Raw genomic sequence first — 22,760 nt, 5'->3', positions numbered from 1 at the left:
TGACTTGCAACTTAATGACTCGACTGTAGCAGCAGCAAAAGAGGATAAGGGACTGTGCAAATAGAAACAGAGGGGTTGTGCATTGACACCTGCAGCAGCAGTCTTGCTGCAGTGTGTGTGTGTGTAGACATAAGCCTCCAGATGTAGGAGTCTGGTCTGTTGTGGGCTTTGCCTGCAACAAATTTGTTATTTCCAGATAATAAATTGAATTTAGATCATATAATGACATTGTAAGATGTTGACTGAGATTGTGTCTGCAAGAGGTAAGAAGCCTCTTAATCCTCCTCACTGCTTCCTTTGTGAAAATTGTTTTTGAGTTTGATATATGTTTTCTCTTGGAGGCAGCAATTCCTTCCTGCTGGCATTTCTTGACCTCATAACATCCAGCAGGAAAGCAGGATGACCCTGATGAAACACCTAAGCAGGCTTATCCAGAAAACTCCCCTGTCATTTCAAGAATCTGTCAGTTTGGCATCTGTGACTGCACTTAAAAAACATGTATTATACCTGTTCAAGGAATATAGTGTTGCTGGAAATGTAAGGAAACGATCATGCAAAATACAACATTTGGGGAGGGGATAAGCAAGGTCTTTATAATCAGTCCTATCAGGGTAGATATATTGTTCATATTAGAAAGGCTGAAAAAGACGCATTTTGACAATGTGAGAAGAGTTTTCTCTGTTTGTAAAGTTCACAGTCCTGCTTATTTGCAGTTTCCCTAAACATAATTCTGTTGTTCCATCAATCAGCTTATTTTAACAAAGAAAGATAAGGTTGGGGGTTTTTTTCAGTTGTTCTGTTTCTGTTCTGTCATGGAGCTGACAAAACCTGAGTTCTGGTGTATGGGAGTGTGTGGCTGAGTTAAAGGAGAAAGTGCTGCTCAAGTAACTTTAAGAGGATGTGTTGTCTGAAAAAAGGCTGAACGTGTAGGGAATGCAAATGAGAACAGAGAGGCACTAAACCAGATGGTCAAAATGCCTTCATAAATTGATTAAATAGTTATGAATGTATCTTTTCTTTCACACTGTTCAGATATGCCAGATCATCCTTAGTCCATGTAGATCACTGTATCTGCAGTGGCTGATCCATATGCAGGGTTCTGTCTCGTGTGAATGAATGAATATAGTCACAAGTATTAATATCATAACTATCATAGAAATAAATCAGTATACATTCAAAACCCCTTGAAAATAACACGTTGACATAATAAATGGTCATTAGTGTGTTTACAGCTTAAAGTACGTGAGCAGTACTGCTGAACTGAGGACTGAATCACTTTTGCCTACTCAGAATGGGAGAGCTGTGGTTTCTGGTGGCAAAGGAATAACAGACTGGACAGCAATGTGTGCCGTTAGGGAATAGGATTGCTCTTAAAACTGCTAGAGATACAAATCTCATTCATTTAATAGAGCTAGATTATCAGAGAATGTCTATGAACTTTATAGTAACATCCTTGGAAGAATATGTTGTTAATAAATTCAGATGCCTCACTACACATGGAGTGTCTTCTATGAAGCTTACAGGCAGCCCTGTGTTTTCACAGATTCTTTCCATGGGACAATGGATGGAGTGTTTCTCTTCGAAGATTTTGCTGTGGAAGACAGTAAAACCACGCGGGGCTATGATGCAATTGTGGTAGAGCAGTGGACTGTCTTGAAGGTATGTGTTTTTCTTCTTTGACTTTTTTTGTAAATCAAAACACTCCAAGACTGTGAGGCAGACTCTCATGTACTGCCCTGTGCTGCACCGGTACCAGCCAGGCAGCCAAAGTGAAGGGATGCAATGTTAACAGTGATGCCAGTTCACCACACTGGGTTTGTACAACACACTTCTAATCTCAACCTCGTGCTTTTTTTGGAGGGTAGGAAATGTGAGTGACAGTGAGCAATGAAACTCGGGGCTATCTGTCTCCAAATTACAGATGTCTGCTGGATTAACTGCACAGAGGATCTCCATTGGTTGTCAGGGCAACATGATCACACAAGTCATTGTAGCCTCACAGTTCTAAAGAAGGCAGCCCTTTAGGTAGGCAGGCTTAGCTGCAGCAGGAAAGCATGAAGAACTGCCTTGCCTCTGTTTGTCCTCCTTCATATGCTGAAAAAACTGCATATTCTGGGTAGGCCCCTCTAGACAAACCATAACTTGGCCTTCTGCAGATCCAGGTGCCCACACAGATCAGTAGAAGCACTGCTTAGGCCAGCTTGGTCAGTACCAGTCTTCCACAGCAAATTTTATACGCACAGTACTTCTGTGTTTGAAAAGCTGGGCTTAAATTCTTTGTGACTTGAAACAAAAAGAACGTGGGAGGTTGAGGGAAGAAGTAGCTGCATTACTTTTAGGAGGTTTTTTTTGGTTCTGTTGTTTGCTAGAAATAGATGCTGTGTATCTGTAAAGGCAATACCTGATCACTTCACTTGGAATGTGTTGTAAAGGGTGTAAAATCCTTAGACAGATAATCCCTTATTTTGGCACACACATACCAGAAGAACAGATTAAGGGAAAATGGGACAGATGTTAGAGTAAGTGTGTAAAATTCCAGGAGACTAAGATTAAGAGCTTTGGTAGTAGATGATGGTTTTCTAGTGCAGCAAGAAATGGCCAAATAGTAACGACTACAAACAACTTGCAGAGTTGCAGAGTTAACAAGCTGTGTTAATAGCAGCTTTTCTTGTTGCTGATGTGTGTCTGAAAAATGACTCCTTTATTGCATTAAATGCTATTCCATTTATGACAGACATAACTGTAAATTCTTGTTCATTTTTAGGGTCAAATTGCATTGCTGCCACTCAGGAACGAGGTTTTGGGGTAATGACAGATGGTTTCATGAGTGCATTAGGTCAGGGCTGATCAAGAAGGCAAATGTTAAGAAGCATTAATGTTAACCATGTGTTTAAAACTGTTAGGAAATGAATAGAGTTTGAAACAGCTAGTATATACTACTTCATACTACTGTGTAGGCTGTGTTTGACAGCACCTTATTTCAGAAGGCTGTGTTAGCTCAGTAATTGTTCAGAGAAGAGAGTGGGCATGGTCAGTGACAAAAACAGCTTCCATATTAGGAAGACTTTACATGTGTGTCGTTTCAGCCTGGAAAAGAGAAGAGTTGCAGGGAATGGAATGGGTAGAGAGGTCCTAAAACATGGGAAAGAGGCGAATAGAGATTGTTTGCCGTCTCTTCTAGTATAACAACTAAGTGCCAAATGGTGCTAGTCAGAGCCAGGTGCAAAGCAAACAAAAGAGAGGGATTTCAGATAATTATTTATGCAGCAGATCTGTGGAACTCCTTTCTGGACAAGGTTGTGAGTCCAGGAAGTTTAGAGGATCTTGTGTTCATACAAGCATTTCAATTCAGTTCAGGAGTGCCTTTTTGAAGTGAACCCACTGATCCATCCTCCATATGCCTCACTTCACCTCGCAGAATGGTCCCACAGTGCACAAACTGGATTTCTTTTGGTAGAAACAAAACCACACATGCTAAGTACACAAAATATTTGGGGCATGCTTGACTTAATACATATTACTTTTCCTTAACCATCACCTAGAGCCATGTTGGAAATAGCTTTCTGAGTTATAAATGAATTCCTGGCCAGAGCCAGTTTGGCTCTTAAACAACCAATCCAAGGTTCTCCATCTCAATAGGATATCATAACAAAGTTTGGCATAATGTGTGGGCACAAGACAGCTTCTGTCAAGCTACATGACAGGGATAATGGGGATCCTGTGTTGGCAGAGTGCTGACCAGAACACCAGGACTCAGCAGAAGAGTATTTTCTAGCAGCACCCTTTGAAGTGTTAGAGGCCTTAGGTGGAGTATCATTTGCTTTCAATTCTAGCAATTCCATGCTGGAGAGCACAGCTGGTCAACAGATTAAGGATTGAACCTCCCAATGCCATCTGGTATGTCAGGAGATGCTGAACTGCTACACGCCATGTGTTTGTGAGGGATAACGCTGAGAATCTCCTGTTCCACACATAATATTTGGGATGTGCAATTTCAGAAACTGACTGATAGCATATACAGAGCTAGTCAGTGTGGTCAGATTATTCTCTGCTGTAATTAAAAATTTGGATACTGGGTTTTCCCTGGCAGTTTTGCTCTTCTGAAATCAAGTGTGGCTGTTCTGTGGGCATTATGAAAATGTTCCCCACCACCTGAAAGAGGAAGAGTATGGGGAAGAAGAACCTTTCTGAAGGAAGAATATTGAGACATTAGGGAAGTCTTGCAAAGGTCTTACCTATTTGGAGAAAGAGCAGAGCTGGCCACTTTGGTTTTCTCCTCCTGCATTTTTACTAACTGGCAGGCTATATCTTGCCTCATGCTTTCTGAGACTTAATAGGTGTAGGTAGGTAAAGTCATGGAATCAATGAAAGGACTGGAAGCTGGGGGATCTGTAGGCACATGCACAGTGTTGTACTCAGAAGACCAAGTGTTAAACCTTGTTGGAATTCACCTTTATTTACCATCAACATGGAATAATGCAGTGGCAGAGGAAGGGACTGTAAAATGGGGAAGGAGACAGAGTTTAGTGGTGACAGAAGATGTCCAAGAGCCAGTAAAGGCTTCTTTCTGTTAGGAGTTTTACAAAGTATAGTTGTTACAGACATAGTTATGGAACAGGTGGAATGACTCATTATGTAGAAGATTGGGGGTTTTTTTGATGTGCATTCAGCTCTCATCTACATTAACATTTTCCATTTGTTACTTCCATTTCTGTCAAGGCAGTCATAGAAACCCTGATGGGTAGCATGGCATAAATGAATATAATGGACCTTAACAATTTGTGTCGGATTTGGTTATCTGGGTGAGCTTTGGAGTTATTCAGATGTGGTCTGAACTGAATGTAAATTTATTGTGCTGTACTAATTAAGAAGAAGAAGAAACAAACAAAAGAATCCCATCCACAACAGAAGAAAGCGTTTTTAGAAAGGGAGACATGCAGAATGTATCGATGCCCTTTGGAAAGAAGACCTCTCTAAATGAAAAGGTAAAGGGTTGCTGTTTAACCATTACCACAAAAGAGAGGGGTTGGCACACCTCTTAGCAGGGAAAGTGCTGCCTTTTTAATTGCTAAGGCTAATAGAGAAAACAAGCTGAACAGTGTGATGCACTCAGTGTGTGTGTAAAATGTCAGTTTGTAGAGGATGTAAAGCTCGCAGCTGTCACAGTATGTGGTCCCGCCAAGCAGCAGACAGGATGTAATAGCTCCCAGTAATTTAACTCTTTCTTCTCAAAAGTAGAGCTGTGGTGTCCTCTGCAAATGACCACAGGACTTGTTATGACAAAGTACTGCACTCATCCTTATCACTTTAACTCTAAAAATGTCAGGACGTATTATTTCCACTGCAGTCTCTGAGATCTGACCCTAAAACTTGTTTGATGGTTTTAATTCTGCTTGTGTAGGCAAATGTGGGTAGACAGTTCTGATTAATCAGAGCCTGCATGATTTCCATCTCCCCCTCTCTAAATTTGTCACCTTCCCTTCCCTATTACCCAAGACAAAATAGCTAATATGTCTTTAAAATAGAATGCTAAAACATTTATTTTAGATTGCTGCATTGTTATGCCTCTGAAGCTGTGTTCATTTTGAAAATATTGTCCTTAATTTACACCCATTTTCTCATTGAAAATCTTGAGTTGCTGATTCATCATTTTGTGTTTGCTGCTACGCCATACCTTTGGTGTACTGACATGAATTAAAATCTCAAATACATTGTGGTGTTGCCATAGACTGTGGTGTTGCCATTTCCCTGGCAGACTTGAATGGGGTCAGTCTCCACCGTAGACATGGTAAACCTTTTAAAGTGCGACATAACAAAAGATTTAAAAAATTATCTCTGCTGAGCCTAGGTTGCAAGTTGCTTTAATGTAAGCCTTGAAACAAATTCTCTGGAAATAAGGATTTGATTTGTCTGTAAATCTGATTTAGGTCATATGTCAGTTAAGCCATGTTCTGCTGTCTCTGGCCACGAGAGAAATACATGACCAGGTCAGCCAAGGAGCTGATGGCAATGGGCATGAAAAGCCCAGGGGAGTCATGTGTGTGACCCTCTTTAGCACTCAAAGGACAGATGTGCTGCCTGGGCAAAAGATTTCAGCAGTGTCTGTTGCTGAATTCTTGTTACTTTTTAAGAAGAGCTGAACAAAAACCTTTAGGAGCCTCTTATCTTCCAATAATTTGTTTTTATTAATTCTTGTTTCTTTCCTTTATATAACGTATGAAAGGCACATTTATACATATATACATATATATTTTTCTGCCGAACTCAGTAGACATAGGTTTAAAATGGATTAAAATCCACATGATTAAGATCCATAGGGTAATATTTTCATTGGTTTTGATGATTAATGTAGTAACAGAATTTAACAATATGAACTTGGAACGTCCCTGATTATTTCTTGTGGCTCTGGTAGCATTGAACATCTAACAAGGTGAATGCTTCTTCCATGTGAGTAAGGGCACTTGAATTAAAGAAACTGAAAATTCAGCACAGTATGGATTAAAAAATCCTTCCCAGCTGTCACGGTTTTCTAAGAATTAGTTGTCTGCTCACCCATAAACCTTCAAGAGAAAAGTGAACATCCCAGATCTAACCTTCCCAGTTAAGAACAAGCTGAGAAAAAGTATTTCAGTCCTCTTTTATGCTTGCTATAAAACCATGCAGGGCACATGTTCCTTTTGCTCAGCAGCTGTCTCCAGGCAGGCAGCAGTGCCCTGGGTGGTGCCTCAGTGTGAGCTTGTTGAGGGGTGTGGGTGCAGGACCCCAGGGGCCGCACACAGAGCCGCCCGTGGGCGAGGGCAGCGCAGCGCCCGCCTTCCTGCTGTGGCAGCCGCTGGCAGCGGAGGGTCCAGGCTCCAGCTGCAGTGCCGGCATGGAAATAGATCATGACTTGCATAACTGGGGAGTGCTGCACAAAGCCTTCTGGTAAAAGCCACATGTTGTTTGGGAATAAATTATAACCGAAGGGGATTGTGTTGGGAAGGCTGCCTGGGGATGATTAAGCTGAGTGTGTAGGGCACACTGGAGTGTGTAAGTTCTCAGGTAGAGGTTTTCTGTGTTGTATTTTCCCCCCAGAGAATTGATGGGCAAGCAGTAAAATCAGTGTTCACCTTAAGGTACGCTTCAAGTGTTGCAGGAATTGTGAAAATAAAGTTGCCAGAATTATTGAAGGAACTGTACTGATAGAATTGCTAGATACATTTATTTCTTGTATCTCTGGGACAGTTACATGGAGTTGTTTCATCATTTGTACATTGTCTGTGAGGTGGTGAGTTCTCAACATCTCATAGGATGTTTCCTGTATGGAGAACCCTCTGTGTCAACACTTCCATGTTGTCCAGCTTTTGCTACTTCTATAAATGCAAAATTGTGCTGCTTTGCAAACGTACTTCTGTGTTACAGGTGTAGGCAGTATCAGGAGCACTCTGATATTTCTGTTAGTTTATATACAAGCTAGAAAATAGGATTGGCATCCACTGAGAGAAGCAGGCATTGTGAGCACAGAAAGGTTTTTTGGTTGTTGTTTTAATTTTACCCTAGATGTGGAGCCAGCTGTGAATGGTACTCAGCAGCCTGTGTGTGTACTGAAACTGTGATTGGATTTTCTGAATTGCAGAAACACTCTCTTAACACAATGCTGCCTCATATAGTGTAACAGCCTTACTATATTCTCCAAAATATTCCACATTGCAGGAATTGACATATATATTAGTAATTGTAAATAACTCTAAATTACATATGCCCAGAATATTGAGGGAAAAGCCTGCCTGTGGATTTATTTATTACTCCTTTTGTTTCTATTACCTTTCCATTGAGGTCCCCATTTGGCAGCTGCTCTTTGGTCAGTGACCCACCTGCTTCCCAAAGCTCCTGGTGGTTTCCAAGGATGCAGGAGCCATCCCACAGCCCCCTGCTCCACAGCTAATGGATTTGTAGCAAGTGTCTGCCAGCAACGTGCTGTGGTGCGTTACACATGGAGATTCAGGAGCAGCTCAATACTAGAGGAACAAAGTCCAACTTTTTTATTGCTGGAGCATTTGTGAAACTTCCCTTTTGCTTCCAATAAATGTTTTTAATGGTTCAATACTGTTACACTGTCAGCAGAAATTATCTCTTGGAAGAAGTCTGAAAAGGAAAAAGGCAAATAATTCACAAATTTAGAGCTTGAATTTAGTCCCCACGTCAGCTGTGTTACTGCAAACATAAAACAGTTGCAGCACACTTTTACTGGGTCATTCTTGCACAGTCCAGGTATTCAATTTCTCTTATTGCATTTTCTTTCTTTTCCACTAAGGTGCAAGTCCTGCTTTTACCACTTCCCTTTCCTCCCTTCAGTGCCCAGGGACAGAAAAGCTCTGGCTTTGGCAGAGCTGGGGAGTGGTAGCCAGCCTTGGCTGGGGGTGTGTGGTGCTGCCCTCATGGCATCCCTCTGGTTTTTGTAAGGAGCTGGGTTTGAATGCCGTGCCCATTTTCTGCAACAAACAGTAGGTTACACTTTCAAAGCAACTTGTTTTTTTTTACTTCCCATCCTCTTTGCCATCTGTCAGTAAATTTTGGTACGCAGTCTGTTAGGATTTGCTGATAAAGGTTTTATTAAGATTTATTTAATGGGATTTTCAATCTACCACTCTTTAATCCATGCTGGAAAAAAATATTAAATAGTGACAATCCATAGCTGCCTTGTAACTAAATCACGTTCACTTAGCCCAGGAATAGCCCAGGAAAGAATGATTTCTGAAGAACTTCTGTCTCACAAGAGCTTAGTAGTTGTCTTGTTTATTATCTTGCTGTGGTTAAAATTGCCACAGTAGGGGGGGAAAAGAAAAGAAAAGAAAAATTGTTAATGCAGTTGTTTGTGTGGCTTGCCCTAGATATTATTCTTATCATTTTTTCATCTTTTTTTTTTCCCCTCCTAATGAGCAGAAGCAACTGTGAAAGGAAAAAATGCTGGAAACAAACAATACAACTACAAATAAAAAGAATTCTTTTCATGTGATGCAAGTCAAGGGAAAATCCTAGCTCAATATGCTCTGGCTTCTTGACACTCAAGGTGTGATCAGAGATTACTTATCATCCACAGGAGAGTGGGAAGCAAGTTAATTAAAATTTTCCACCCTTTCAGTGAACGAAATGTCTCCCAGTTTGAGATGCATTGTTTGAACACTTCTTTTTCAGGAGAGCTCTGGCACGGTTTTTTCTGCTTCTACTGGTGTTCAAATCCAGTATTTGCTAGTTAGAAAAGAGCATTGCACTTTTATTTGAGGGAATGGTGTGCTTGAAATTTCATTTCTATTGTCTCTAATAATAGTAGATAAAATAATTACTGTATTAAATGTAAAACGAATACAAGATTACTCTTTTCCTCTGCACCCATCCCCCAGTATGTTGTTTGTTTAGAAGCATTTTTGCTTTAGAAAGCATTTAATAGGACACCAATTAAAGGTCTGTATAACTGTGACTCCTGCTGGCACACAAATTCCAGTCGTGGGATAGAGTTACAGCCGATGATTCAGGAGGGGGAGGGAGAATAATTTCATGTGGTCTTAAAAAAACCTTCAATTATCTGTATTTGCAAGTCAGGAGTATGAAGCCCATGTGGATTAACCTGTTTATTTTGGAGTGACTCCTTCCTCTTGTCTGTCATCTTCAAACTCAGCCAATTATTTGGAATAGTCTGTTCCCCAAGGAGCTGGAGATGAGGTGCAGTGTCTGACTCCAGTGAAGCATCATGGAGTTGGAGGGAGCTTCTTAAAGGGCCTGAGGAGCTCAGAGGAGGGAACACCTCTGCATCATGTACACACCTCCTGTCTCCAGACAGCCCAGCAGGCACACTGGGGTGTTGGGTACCAGCACATGGGAAAAATGAGAGGTCATCTTTTGGTAACAACTCTGTAGAACTCTTTAAATAGGTTGGTTTTTCTGATTTTTTTTAAGCTGCCAGATTTAAAAAAAAAAAAAAAGAAAAAAAAGTTTTTTAGGCCTAATTGACTTAAATTTATTTTCTGGTAACTTTACCCTTTTGAATGTGCTTACCTGCTTGTTTCCTTTCTGCACCACTGGGTTGGGAAATACACCATCATCTGCTGCAGATGGTGCTTAATCCTGACAAGTCAGACAGGTCCAAAGCCAGCCCTGTCTCGCTGCTCAGAGCCTGCAGGGACAGGGGGCTGTGGCAGGAGTGATGGCATGTCCCTGAAACAATTTGGCTTCTACAGCAGCCAAATGAGCTCTGCGTGGTATTGATGTCCTTCCTCATTGCCATAATCTCCCTCTGATTTCTGACATTTGTTGCACATCCTGATGCAAGAAGAAGGTTCTTCCTGCTAATCACCCACCTCAGGCCGTGAATTCAAAATAGAAATCCTCTCTACAACACAAGATATTCCTCAGGGCACAGGCAAGCTCTGCTGTGCCAGTCTTTCCTGATCTGCTTCCCTCCTCTAAATGAGTGAGCTCCTTCTGGTTTTTCCTCTGCAAACACTGTTTGATGGAGGGAATGTTTTAGACAGGTCCTTTTATGTGGCACCTCATGAAGAGCTTGTGATGGTGGAAGCTCTGACCTTACTCTTAATCATCGTCTTGCATATTTTCATCTTTATTTTTTGCAGGCATTGTTGACCAATCTCATAAATCTCAGTGTGTTATTAATACATCTTTTTGAGGCATTTCAGCTTGAAGGCATCTAGATATGTTATGATTTTTTTATTACCCTTGGACACTCTATTTTAAAAACTGGAAAGAGTTCACAAATATCCCTCTACCAGAGGGAAATGGGAGTCAAAGGAGACTGAATCTACCACAATCCCAGCTGCAGGATGAGTCTTGATGGCTCCAGTGGACACTAATTAAGGGCTGTGTGGTATTGCCCCTCTCACAGAGTCACAAATTCCGGTTGTACTGGGTGATGTTTTAATGTAGAACTACCTCACTAAGCCCCCACAAGCCTCTGTACAAAGTAACATTAGCAGTGGTCTCTTGCAGGCACTTTCTGGGGTAGAGATTTAAAGCATTTTCCTTTTAAGCAGGACTGATACAGCTTCTTCAGCTATTTGCACTTGTAGTCATGATCAGGTTTTTAATAGGTACAGTCAGGCAGCCATTCAGTTATAAAGATATAAGTGACCTAAATTACATTTGTTAGAAGAAAGGAATAGCTGAGATTGTAATTCACTAAAATACCTTGAAATAACTACAGAAGGATTTGGATTAGTTCTGATCAAATGACTGTTTCATTACTGTGGAATAAATGGATTTTTTGGAGCTGCAAAACTATTGTGCCTTCCCCAGTGTAGTGAATTGGCAGTTAAAACTCCTTTCCTGCACGTGAAACCAGTGTAAGTGCCTGAGCTTTTTGGCAAATGTAATTGTTATTCCAATCAAATTTAGTTATATTTGTAGAGACTAGTAGTTACCATTTGTCTGCTTTGTGTTTATTAAAATTAAAAACCAGTAAATATGCTGTAGCATCTATTCATTAAATTACTGGGAGTCTTGGCAATTAGACACCTCACTGGAATAATCTTTGTTGAAACCACCAGTGGTTCTTTCTGTGTGGATTTCAAGGTCTGCCATTTAGTTGAAATGGAAAGAGCAAGGCTCTGCTGGGTAAATGTGCAGCAGGAGCCAGACTCCTGCACTGAAAGGCAAAGCTTTTGGTCTCGCCCACAGATTTCCTGATTCAAAATAAGAAGGCAGCAATGCTTATTTGTGAGCAATAAAAGGCACAGAGTCGTACTTAGATTTTTTGTTGCTGTTGTTGGCTATTTTCCTTTTGATCCATCATGGTAAAGTAACACAACTGATTTCAGTGCAGATATTCAGGATTAACTGAAGCTTAGACAAGTGCAGAATCCAAGCAAAGCAATGCTGTCATTTTTTAACTACTTGAACATAATTTTTCTCGGGAGGAGATAATTGATAACATACAGTGAATTTATCCTGTTCGGATCTGGAACGATCTAAAGCTAGATGGATGAGTCAGGCAGTGTAAGAACAGGATCACAGATGTTTACCATTTTAAACAAACTCGTTTAACAGTTTGGGATGTATGGGCGGTCAATCATTTGTCTCATGTTTTTGAACATTTTCCTTCCTGCCTAGCTGAACATAAAACACGACCCACTTTGGTGCAAAACCCCATTTTCCCTCTGAGAAAACACACACATGTATTTTTTCTTGGGTTTATTTTTTGGAGTTAAGCTGAATGTGGCACTCCAAGTGCTGATGCCAACTGTTGCTTTTCCTTCCCCAGGGAGTTGAAGTGCAGACAGATTACGTTCCGCTGCTGAATTCCCTTGCCATGTACGGCTGGCAGCTGACGTGTGTGCTTCCCACTCCCATTGTGAAGACAAACAGGTAGGGAGGGGTGGGTGCTGCCTTTTGGCCAGGGAAGGTGCTGTACAAGCACCACAGTCTGCACAAGCAATTCCCTGTGCAGTCAGTGTGGGTTTCCTTGCAGAGGCTGCTGCAGCTGTTCTCGGGGTTTTCCACGCCTCACAAGGCACATGTGGCAGGAAGCACATGTCTGGTGGGCAGAAAGACTGCAAGGTGGAAATGTGCTTTCTGCATGAATTTTCTGGGTGTTGTTTCTGCAGCTCTCTAAACTCTGTGACTGTAAAATTCCTGCTCCGGAGCTTCCAGTAAGGTCCTTTAGAGCAAAGACAAAATGTGTGATAATGCTTGGAGTGAGATATTGTCTAGCTGAAGAAAAGTAATTTTATTCTTAATAGATGTCTGTCTAATGCTGCTGGTACAGTCTAGCTGAGCAGAACCCTGGGAGATTAGTGTGTCACTGCTCGAGTAGCCTTGTGTGCAGATACAATAATTCTGTGGTCTACTTTGCTCTTATTTATATTCTGAGTTTTTAAATATAAATGCAAATCACTTAAAAATAATCTTCATAATTGGTGAAAAACAATCATACCACTTGTTAATCATGAAGATGGTGCTTTCTGAATTTTCACTGGTCAGGAATATATTTACTTGTATATAGACACCAATATAATCAGTTGTGATTTTCTTATCTTAATTAATATGCCCAGCTCTTTACAAGATTTGGATGAAGACTACTCACTCCTACACATATAAACCTAAAAAGTAAAAGGCCATCTGTGTTGAGGGAGAAACTGTATTTAAGTTTTACATAAATATTCATTCATAAGAATGAATAGAAAATCAGTTATGATTTGTAATCCCTGACTCTTAAAAGATAGATATATAAAAGATACATACATATATATATATATATATAAATAAAAATTTCTTTCAGCTTTCTGTATCCCACTAATACCTTGAGTAACAGAGGAGGTCAGTGCAGAAGGGCACCCACCTGGTGGTTGTTCTTCCTGCCATGCTGCAGACCTACAGGGAGCACCCAGCCCCATTCCAGATCAGTGCCCCTGGAGGGAGGGAAGGAACACTCTGGTGTTGCTGGGGCACTGGGACTCTTGGGTTTCTTCCTTTTTGTCCCAAACAATTTATTCTGTGTTTGCACACTAATGCTAAAACATTCCACAAAACTGTGTCATAGGCTGACAGGCTCTACCAGTCTGAACATTCCCCTCTCCCTGCCCCTCAAAATTCCAGGCTGCTCAGAGACACCAGGGACAGGCAATGTGAGGATCATTCTTCATTTTGTTCTTCTTTGACCTGCAGAAATAAGTGACTGAGATGGATTTTCGCTTTGAATGATGCTGGATGTGAATTTAATTCATTCTCAGGAGTGTGCATTTGTTTCTTTTCAGGGAGGGGAATTTATCTACAAAGCAAATTGTATTTCTTCAGAGACCTTCTTTGCCCCAGAAAGCAAAGAAGAAAGAATCTAAGGTAAATAACCTTGAGTTTCTGGTTTCTTTGGGTTTTGCTGGTGGTATTTTTATATTGAAATTGATTTCCCATAGAAACAAAATGGCCTATTCAATGTTTCTGTGATACACTAGGAAGACAGAAGGAATGGAGCTGTTCAAATGAAAGAAACAAAAAATGCTCAAATGATGTCAAAGCTTCTAGATTTCATTCTCTGATGTACTCACAGTAGTTTAAGAAATGCAGATTTTTCTTCATGTAAACCAGCCATAATCCTCCATTTAGACCTAAAATTCTCTCATGTTCAGGGCATGTAAGGTGGAACCAACACCATTTTCTCTCACCTATTTCCTGTATTTTCTGTTTAAACTGCCTTCTTATATCTCTATTTCTCACTGTTTTGGTAGAACCTGGCACATTGTAGGCCTGATCTGGGCAGGTGTTTCTGATGTGTGAATATTAATGGATTCTGCTGTAATTTAACCAAGAAAAGCCTCTAGAATCCAGCTAAATTATCCAAAGGCATAGCTGACAACTAGTGATGTATGGATGTGGATGCATGTATGTATTCCCACTTCCATTTTTAAACACACAGCTGTGGGAACCCCTGCCCAAACCTGTCATGCCATACAGCTGGAGAGAGAAATACAGGGACTGTAAACAGAAAGTGATGGCCTTCCTACAGTGGTCAAACTTGCCTTGCCCTTTCAGTATGCAAGGGATCAGAAAAGCCAGATGAAGTTATGGAAAAGACCTCTGGAACCACGTGTCAATGAGGTTGTGACTCATGCAGCCTTGTTTTTGTTCTGGCTCTGTGGGCTTTGGTGAGTGCTGCCAGCCCAATGTCACCTGCAGGAGTGGGTGCTTGAGGCCATGCAGAGCTGAGCTGCAGCAGGAGATCAGAAATGCTGAGCAGAGCTGAGCACCAGGAGCATTTACCCCACAGTTTAGATAATTGCAGGTAGTGGTCATCTATGGAGCCCTCGCTGTTTTGGAGCCTGGTTCTGTGAAAGTTGTCTTTGTGATATAGTGCAGACCAGGGGAGTGCTTGAACTGACTGAAGCAGGAGAGAACTGCTGGGAGTGTGACTGATTTAGGATTTACCCTCTCTCATTAGCAAAGCTGGAGCCCAGAATACTGTGTGAACTTGTGTTACAAAGCCCACTTTCCTTGTTTTCTCTCTCTGTTTTCAGGTGATTAAAGGGATCTTGGGATGAGTGTTAGAGTGCCTGTATTTGGTCATTCTTTTCCTACCACTGTGTTGTTTTAGTGGAAGGGATGAGAACCCATATGTGGTTGTTCATCCTCAAATAGAGAAAGAAGTATGATGCTGATTTCTTGTATTATAATAACACACACATACCATCCAGATGACTTGAAACTTTGTTTAAGTTTTTTTCATTCCGGGTTATAAAAGCTTATTTAACAATGTCTGGTTGACAAAACAAAGGACTCACTTGTTGGCAGTGTTAAATATACAGGCATATTTGAGGGCAAAAATCACAACAGCACATTTTCATACCAAAGGTCAGGGAAGGATGACATACCTTGATTATAGTTCTGTAAAGGGATGTAGGACTGGTTCAACATCCTTAAGTGGTTGTTGTGTCACATCAAAGATGCCAACCCAAGCATTTGAGTAAAAGTTTTTGAATATTCACATACAACATCCAAGGCTCTCAGGGATTTTTTTAAACTTAAGCTATGGCATGTCTAAAAATGTTTATAGATAGCCCTCAGAGGAGGGGAAATAGGATGATAACATTAAAAGGATATTGCATTGGTGGAAAATGTTCTGTCCTATCTTTGCACATCAATGAACTGCTGTTCAAGGTAGTCAGACAAACAGAGAAGAAAATATGCAAGGAGTAGTACAACTTCTCTCTTCAGTGATAAGTACTCCTATTACTGTAATATTCAATCAGGGATGAAGTAACTGTGTTCATTCACTTCATAAAACTGATGCTTATTTCAGCAGAAACTGGCTGAATGCATTTTTGTGAAATAACGGTGTAAGTACCTGACTTGAGTACACGTACACACACTCACAAAGCCTCCTACAGCTGGATCTTTATCACATTTAGGGCCCTGATCTTACCTTCTGTCAGAGAGAGCTTTGAGTTAAGTGGAGTAGTGGGTGCCCAGCCACTTCTGCAAATCAAAGAGGAAAAAACTCAGGTGTCTGAATTTTAAACAGCTGAGCTCTAGAACTGAGATGTTATCGTTCCTCTTTCTCTAAACTGCAGTGCCATTGAAGTGAAAGATGACTTCCTCTAAGTAAAAACAAGAACAGTTTTGTGAAGGCCAGTTTCTTTCTTTTTTTTCCCCCTTCTCCTTTTGCATTAAGTTCTGGCTACCAGGAGGAAAGAACATAGTTCCAGCTTTGTAATCTAATAATAAGTTTTGAATGGCTTTTTGATTAAGGAATAAATAGCTAGATCAAAAATTTATGAATACAAAATCTTTTGGCCAACTTCAGCACAAACCCAGTTTCACTGGAGAAAATGGCTTTTTTTGAACATGGCTGGGTTTGCTGAATGTCCTGATGAGATTATTTATGCCATCCAAATATTGCCTCCTAACCCATTCCTGAGCTTCCATCAGCAACTGACCCTGCTGAAAAAATGGCGGTGCACATTCAGAGGTACTAAGCAAGCTTGTGTAGGATGGCTTAGCCGTGGCTTGGAACCATGGAGCAAGTCCAGAAGAGGCCTCAAAGTTGGTAAGGGGACTGGAGCACCTCTCCTCTGAAGACAAGCTGAGAAAGTTGGGGCTGTGCAGCTTGGAGAAGAGAAGGTTGCATGGAGACCTCACAGCAGCCTTCCAGTATCTGAAGGGGCCTGCATGGAAGTTGCAAAGGGACTCTTTGCCAGGAAGTGTAGTGATGGGACAAGGGGTAATGGCTTCAAACTGAAAGAGGGCAGGTTTAGATTAGATGGTAGAAGGAAATTCCTTACTGTGAGGGTGGAGAGACACTGGCACAGGTTGCCCAGAGAAGTTGTGGGTGCCCCACCCCCTGACAGTGTTGAAGGTCAGTTGGATGGAACTTGGAGCAACATGGACTTGTAGGAGGAGTCTCTGCCCGTGGCAGGGTAGTTGGAACTAGAGTACCTTTAAGGTCCTTCCAGTCCAAACCATTCTATGATTCTATGACTCTGTGGTCTGGCTTTCCTTGGGGAAAGCTTGATTTATTTTTTGACAAATGAGGCAGATACAATAGTGACATATTTGTCAGCCTTTATACCTGTCAAGTTAGTATTTCAAGGTACTGCTAGTTCCCTTTTTGTTTTTTAATAGTAGTTAAAGCAATTCTGAAATGGTGGCTGTGGCAAGTCCTGTGGAAATGCTGCAAGTAGCAGCCTCACGCTTTCTCATCAAATGGCATTCCTACAGATGGTTCAGAATGTTTTACTGTTTGGGTATGGTCGTGGGTGTGGTGTTAGTTCTGCTGTTAACCTGGTGAAAAACACTGGAATAATGCCATGGGATTGCTTCTTCTGTCTGCACTTAGGCAGCTTTGCAGATCCTTCCCTTCCACACAGTGTAGAGAGGAACCCACCAGGCACCACAGCAATAGCAGAAGCAGAAAGCATCGAGCTCTTCTTCCTCTCTGTAACAGAGATATCTGTGTGGGCAGAAATCATCTTAGGCCATCTGATTTGGTCAGGCTACTTCTTTTAATCTTGGATCTTTCTGGTCAAATTCAAATTTAGTTTTTGAATTAAAGCTAACTCAGCAAAACATGTCTACTCAGGAAAGTAAATGTCCACGTGAGACTGCCTCTAATGATCTTTAACATTTGGATCCCTTCTTTGTAGTTTCACTGGAGGTTCTCCAAAGAAGACATGCACAACAGAAAAATGAAGAATTCCACAAAGGCTAAATTAAGCACTAGGGAGAAGCAAAGGGCACAGGAGAAGCAGGAATTTGAAGTCACAGAGAACACGAGAAACTTAGAAGCACAGATCTCAAGAGCGGCCAAGCCTGATCCGGAGCAGCAGCCGGATGATGTCATAGACTTGGGAGAGGAGGTAGCCGGGACCAACGAGAGCGGTGCCCCCCAGGACAGGGGGTCAGCAGAGACGTGTCCTGCCAGCTGTGACACAGGTGACAGTGCTGGGCAGGCCTGCCCCAGCCCCAGCGTGCCCGGCTGCCCCGCGGGGGAGGCCGCGGAGGGCGGGGGCTGCGCACCAGAACCGGACGGCTGCGGTGGCACTGACGGGGCAGCGCTGGACGTGGACTGCTCCTGTGAATAAGACCGACCCTCAGGAACCCTGTGAGAGGCTGATACTTTGCCAAGACAAAAGAACAGATTTTGATAATCCCCACCACTAACTCCGTTGCTCAACTCAGCATTTCTTTTGCATTTCTTTGACTTACTTTGCTCCTTAGCACTCTGGTATCTTAATGTTTTAAGTATCTACAGGGCCCAGATTTTTCAACCCACAGAAATTGCAAAATTCCTTTCAGTGTACATAGTGGGAAAGGCTCTCCTGAGCTACACTTTAAATTAAAAAGTAGGGAGGGACAGAAATCATACCTTTTTCCATGAGCAACCTTAGCAAGCTAGCTTTGAGCCTGGGTCAGGGCAAGTTTTCAGTTTGGTCAGATTTTACTGTGTAGTACTTTCTTGTCCATGTAGCTTTTCTGGAGAAGTTATTGTGCCAGATGTTATTTTGTCACTAGGCTTGTAGTGTCATAAAAATGATATTTGGACTTCAAGAGGTTGAAACTGAGGTTGGAAAGCTTAGATAAGATAGCTGTTATCTATACCTTTCTCCAGGAGCACACTCACTGATGATGCTCTCTTCTGAATTGTATTAACCCTTACAGATATTTAAGCCGTAAGTAAATCGTGTACCTGTTCAGGCACAGTGGGTAAGCAAACCCCATGGTGAATTTGTGAGGTGGATGATTGCAGTACAAAATGCAATTTCCCATTCGGTCTTTACCAATCAATAGTTCATCAGTAGCTGTGGGGGCTTCAGAAGACAGAAATGCAGGAAACGAAAAGGCAGGTAAAAAGTACTTCTGTCAGTGGTTATCCCCACTAAAATGGGAATTAGATGTTACCTCCTGACCTTCTCCAGGTGGTTTAGCACCACTTCCTCATTGTTATGAAATACCTTGTGGTAAAGAACTGAAATTTTACACAGTGGTCTGTGGCCAACAAATGTCAGTAAACGACCTTCCAAAATGAAAATACCTTAACAGACTGCTTTCTTGGTACAAGTAATCATATTCTGGGACTGATACCTAAGGGAATTCTGTAAAATTACCAATATTTTCATGTTTGAAGCTACATAAAAATATTTACAAGTGAATGTACATGTAATATAATTTCTGTGCCAATGTTCTCCAAGTACTTCGGTATTTTTACAAATGTAGGAAGGAGTGGTTTCTCTCTTCTTAACCACCTTCATCCTTATTTAGAAGTGGTCAAGTAATCTGGTAACAAGATGAGAAAAACATTGTAAATTCTCCTGCTTTTCTTGTTTTAAAGCAAGAGGTAGAGCTCTGTGATTTGCTGTTTTTTCCCTTGACTGATTTGTGCTTGATAATTTTCCTTAGTCTTCAAATCAAAATGCTGTAAAAAGGACTATGTTCTGTATCAGACGTGTACCTAGAGTGGTTCAAAAGCATCTTTCATGCCTAAAAATTACTCAGTTGGCAGAACATTGCAGAGAAGGGAAAAATTACATCACTTAAATATTCATTTAATTGGGATGAAAGCACTCAAGTTTAAACCATTTGATTTCACACACACAAAGCACAGTGGTATAGTTTTGTCATTGATTAAAGAATGGTTTATTTTGAATCAGTGGTTTAACCATAGGACTGTAAGTAACTTCAGTTTCTGATACTATTTTTCAATTGTTTCATTTGGTATTTTAAGATTATACTGGGGTTCCAATATCCTCAAAAATAGGTTGCTGCAGTTGTTCTGCTTAAATACAAGGTCTCTGCTCTGTACAATTTTAAGTTCCTGTTTGCAGATTTTTTTAGCATAAGATCCTTTTACTGATGGTTTCTATCCCAAGGACCAGCTTTGTATTAATCTTGTTTAAAAACTCACAATATTTAATGAACGTTTTGCTAGTAGAAAGTGTTGTAGTAGAAAGACCTCTCCAAATACTTTTTAATAGAAAACGTTTTTTGGATTGCAGTTTGACCTTGTTTAACTGAATCCCAACTGCTTACAAAACTAAAGAGAAATAAAGGTCATGAGGAGATTCCTTATTTGTGGTGTTTGCACAAATGCCAGTTATTCATCCCCAAAAGGAGGAACTCAGTTCTCGAAGTGGTGATGAGGGGAAGCTCCCTACTATTGAATTAGCAGTAGTTCCTTGTGCTGCAGAACTGGCTACTTGGTTTTCCTTTCCCAACACAGCATGGAAGGGCCTGTGGGGAAGTTGCACGTGTTTAAGTGAAGGCTTGATTTAAAACTGTTCCTGTAAAAGCTGGGTTACGGTTGGGAGGAGTTGAAGAGAACTTGTATGTTTTTTCAGTTTCAAAAGGGCAGCTGCTTTGGGGTTTAAAATCTCATCATCAGTTCCAAGTTGTGATGTTGAATTACTCTAAGCTGGTTCAGCTGTCTGAAGTTGTGTGCATGCCCCTGTCCCAAGGAGAGTGAGAGAGCCTGAATCATCTCTCAGACAGATGATCCAGATGTGATGAGGCCTGGGGAAGGCAGGTCTGCAGTGCAGCAGCAAGGCTCCACAGCTGTTATCTGCTTTTTATCTCAGCTGCCTTTGCCATTTTGGGCCTGAAAAAGCAGGACCACCAAAGTGGCCAGGGAAGTGAAAGACAGTGGTCAGCAAGTGGTCATCTGAACAAGCCACCAGCTGCTAGGCTGGAGAAGTTCAAAGGAGAAAATCCAGCTCAGACATTGGAATGGGCTGCCCAGGGCGGCGGTGGTGAGGCAAATGGTGTCCCTGGAGGCATCACATCTCTGGATGAGGCAAATGAGGAATGTCAAAGAGTGGATGAATTAAATGAAAGATGGAAAAGGATTTTTAAATTGTAACAAACAGTGGGGAGCAGGGGCAGAGGAGTACAACTATGATGGGCAGGGTGTCCAAACTCTTGAAGCATCATAATGACAATAGTTATGTTAGGAGGGGTGAAGTGCACAAACCATGGGACTGGTACTTCAGCTTGCATTATGTCTTTGATTATTGGATCTGTGCTTTTGAAAACAGTATATATGAAATAGCCCAAAGTAGCTTTAATATATGTATGGAAATGAAGCTAAGTATAAAACAATATACCCATTTCTGCCTAATCTGACTCCTCTGTCAGCCTCGATTTCTGAGGTGAGCAGAGGAAGGAAGGGGCTCTGCATTTGGATACCCTACTTCTTCCTTGTAGTTGCTGTGATTCTACATTTGCCTCAGGGAGCCAATTATAGGGCAGAAGTGAAGCATGATCAGCCTTTCATGCAGGAATTTCATCCTCCCAGAACTGAAGAGTATAAGAAGAGCAGACACTAATTTCTTGCTGATGAATGTTTCTCAAAAGTATGAGAAATGCCACTGAACAACACGCCCATGAATTGTAGTTGCAGACACAATTCATATGTCTCTGAGGCTGTTAGTTATGATGGGCCCTTGGCTTTAAAAGGCGATCCCTGCCAAAGCCTCCATCCTCAGGAAAGTGCCTGTGGTGCTGGATGTGGCAGCAGACTCTAATCAGTACCTTACCTATACACTGAAGGGGGAAAAAAGGCTTTTCCATTTTAAGTGCTTTCTGTTACTCACAAAAGCACCCTACTAACTGAAATGATCTAATGATAACTGAAAAGCCACTCTTTTTCCAGATAATTGATGCAAGTACTATAGGAATATTTGATACTCATTGTACCAGATGAGCTCATGGCAAACTGGTATAATACATGTCACAGGAAGAAGAGAAAGTCTGATAAGGCTGCAACATCAGGTAACTCACACACCATGTTCTCAAGTTTAAATATAAATGTATACGTTTATATTGGAGAGATGGACACATCTCTCAGTCCTCACCCTTTATTGCAAAAAAAAAATAATTTTCAGTCTATTTTTTCTCCTTCTACTTTTTCTCCATCAGCTCTTTAGCTGATGGCACAAGTGTAAGAGGAATAAATATTTTCTACAATGACAAGATTCACCAAAGTGATAAGAATATTTCTCCAACTCAGTAGCAGCTGAACAGCAGGGGCTGCTCTCTGTTCCCACCAGTGCAGGCCAGTGTCACATTTATTGAATTATTTGTAGACCATGTGTTTATATGGGTTAATGTTTCTGGGATGTGATTTATATCTTCAATTACAGCAGAGACAGATCCAATAACAGATTTTAAGGTGAAACTGACATCTCCCTAAAAGACCAGGAAACTCTCCGGAAAGAGAATTCCAAAAGATCCTGAAGTGTCAACAGGAAAAGGCTGTGGAGGAAGCGGACATCAAGAACTTTCCCAATTTCTTGGCTTAGAAATTTATCGCAAGGTAAGAAAGGACTTCTTGCTCACAGTACCAGAGGCTACCACTATTTGGGGGGGCAGGGGGTATGAAATAATTGTTCTTGTCCATGTTTGGGGGCAGTGTTTGTGTGTGTTTCATCCTGCTCTCCAAGTGGGTGAGCCTACACAATTAGAGAGATGTGTCCTTGCCCCACAGCACTCAGGCTGAGTGTAACAGGGCATGACAGAAGGAGGTTAGAGGGAAAAGAAGATAATGACAGAAGCAAAGGGTTTCAAAATGCCTTTTGTTAAATGGATATTTTGGTGCAGGTCTGAGGAAGGTTTGTGAAAGAGATGTAATTTGGGCTGCAGAAAGCCTCTGCATTAAGGGAAGAAAAGGGTATACCAGTTTATAATTCATGAAATTATTTAAAAGTTATAAGAAAAACAACATTTAAAGGCTTCTCAGAATCTTTTTATCATGACACTGTTAAAACACAGACGAGCCTAGTGTGTGGCTA

At 41.3% G+C, this 22,760-nt stretch overlaps 1 protein-coding gene across 1 annotated transcript in view; it reads left to right on the top strand.

Annotated features, from left to right (window-relative positions):
- The window catches only part of RFTN1 (raftlin, lipid raft linker 1), a 94,219-nt gene extending 74,176 nt beyond the window's left edge, over nucleotides 1–20,043 (top strand). Inside the window, exons 7-10 of the mRNA XM_063154101.1 lie at nucleotides 1,544–1,659; nucleotides 12,251–12,354; nucleotides 13,743–13,824; nucleotides 17,622–20,043. Of these exons, the coding sequence (XP_063010171.1) occupies nucleotides 1,544–1,659; nucleotides 12,251–12,354; nucleotides 13,743–13,824; nucleotides 17,622–18,059 (740 nt within the window). The 3' untranslated portion in view covers nucleotides 18,060–20,043. The remainder of the gene's footprint in view (nucleotides 1–1,543; nucleotides 1,660–12,250; nucleotides 12,355–13,742; nucleotides 13,825–17,621) is intronic.
- The last annotated feature ends 2,717 nt before the right edge of the window (nucleotides 20,044–22,760 follow it).

Source organism: Melospiza melodia, chromosome 1 (assembly GCF_035770615.1).
Source record: "Melospiza melodia melodia isolate bMelMel2 chromosome 1, bMelMel2.pri, whole genome shotgun sequence".
Lineage (NCBI taxonomy): Eukaryota > Metazoa > Chordata > Aves > Passeriformes > Passerellidae > Melospiza > Melospiza melodia.
The sequence above is the reverse complement of the archived record's forward strand: the minus strand, read 5'-3'. Positions and strand labels throughout refer to the sequence as shown.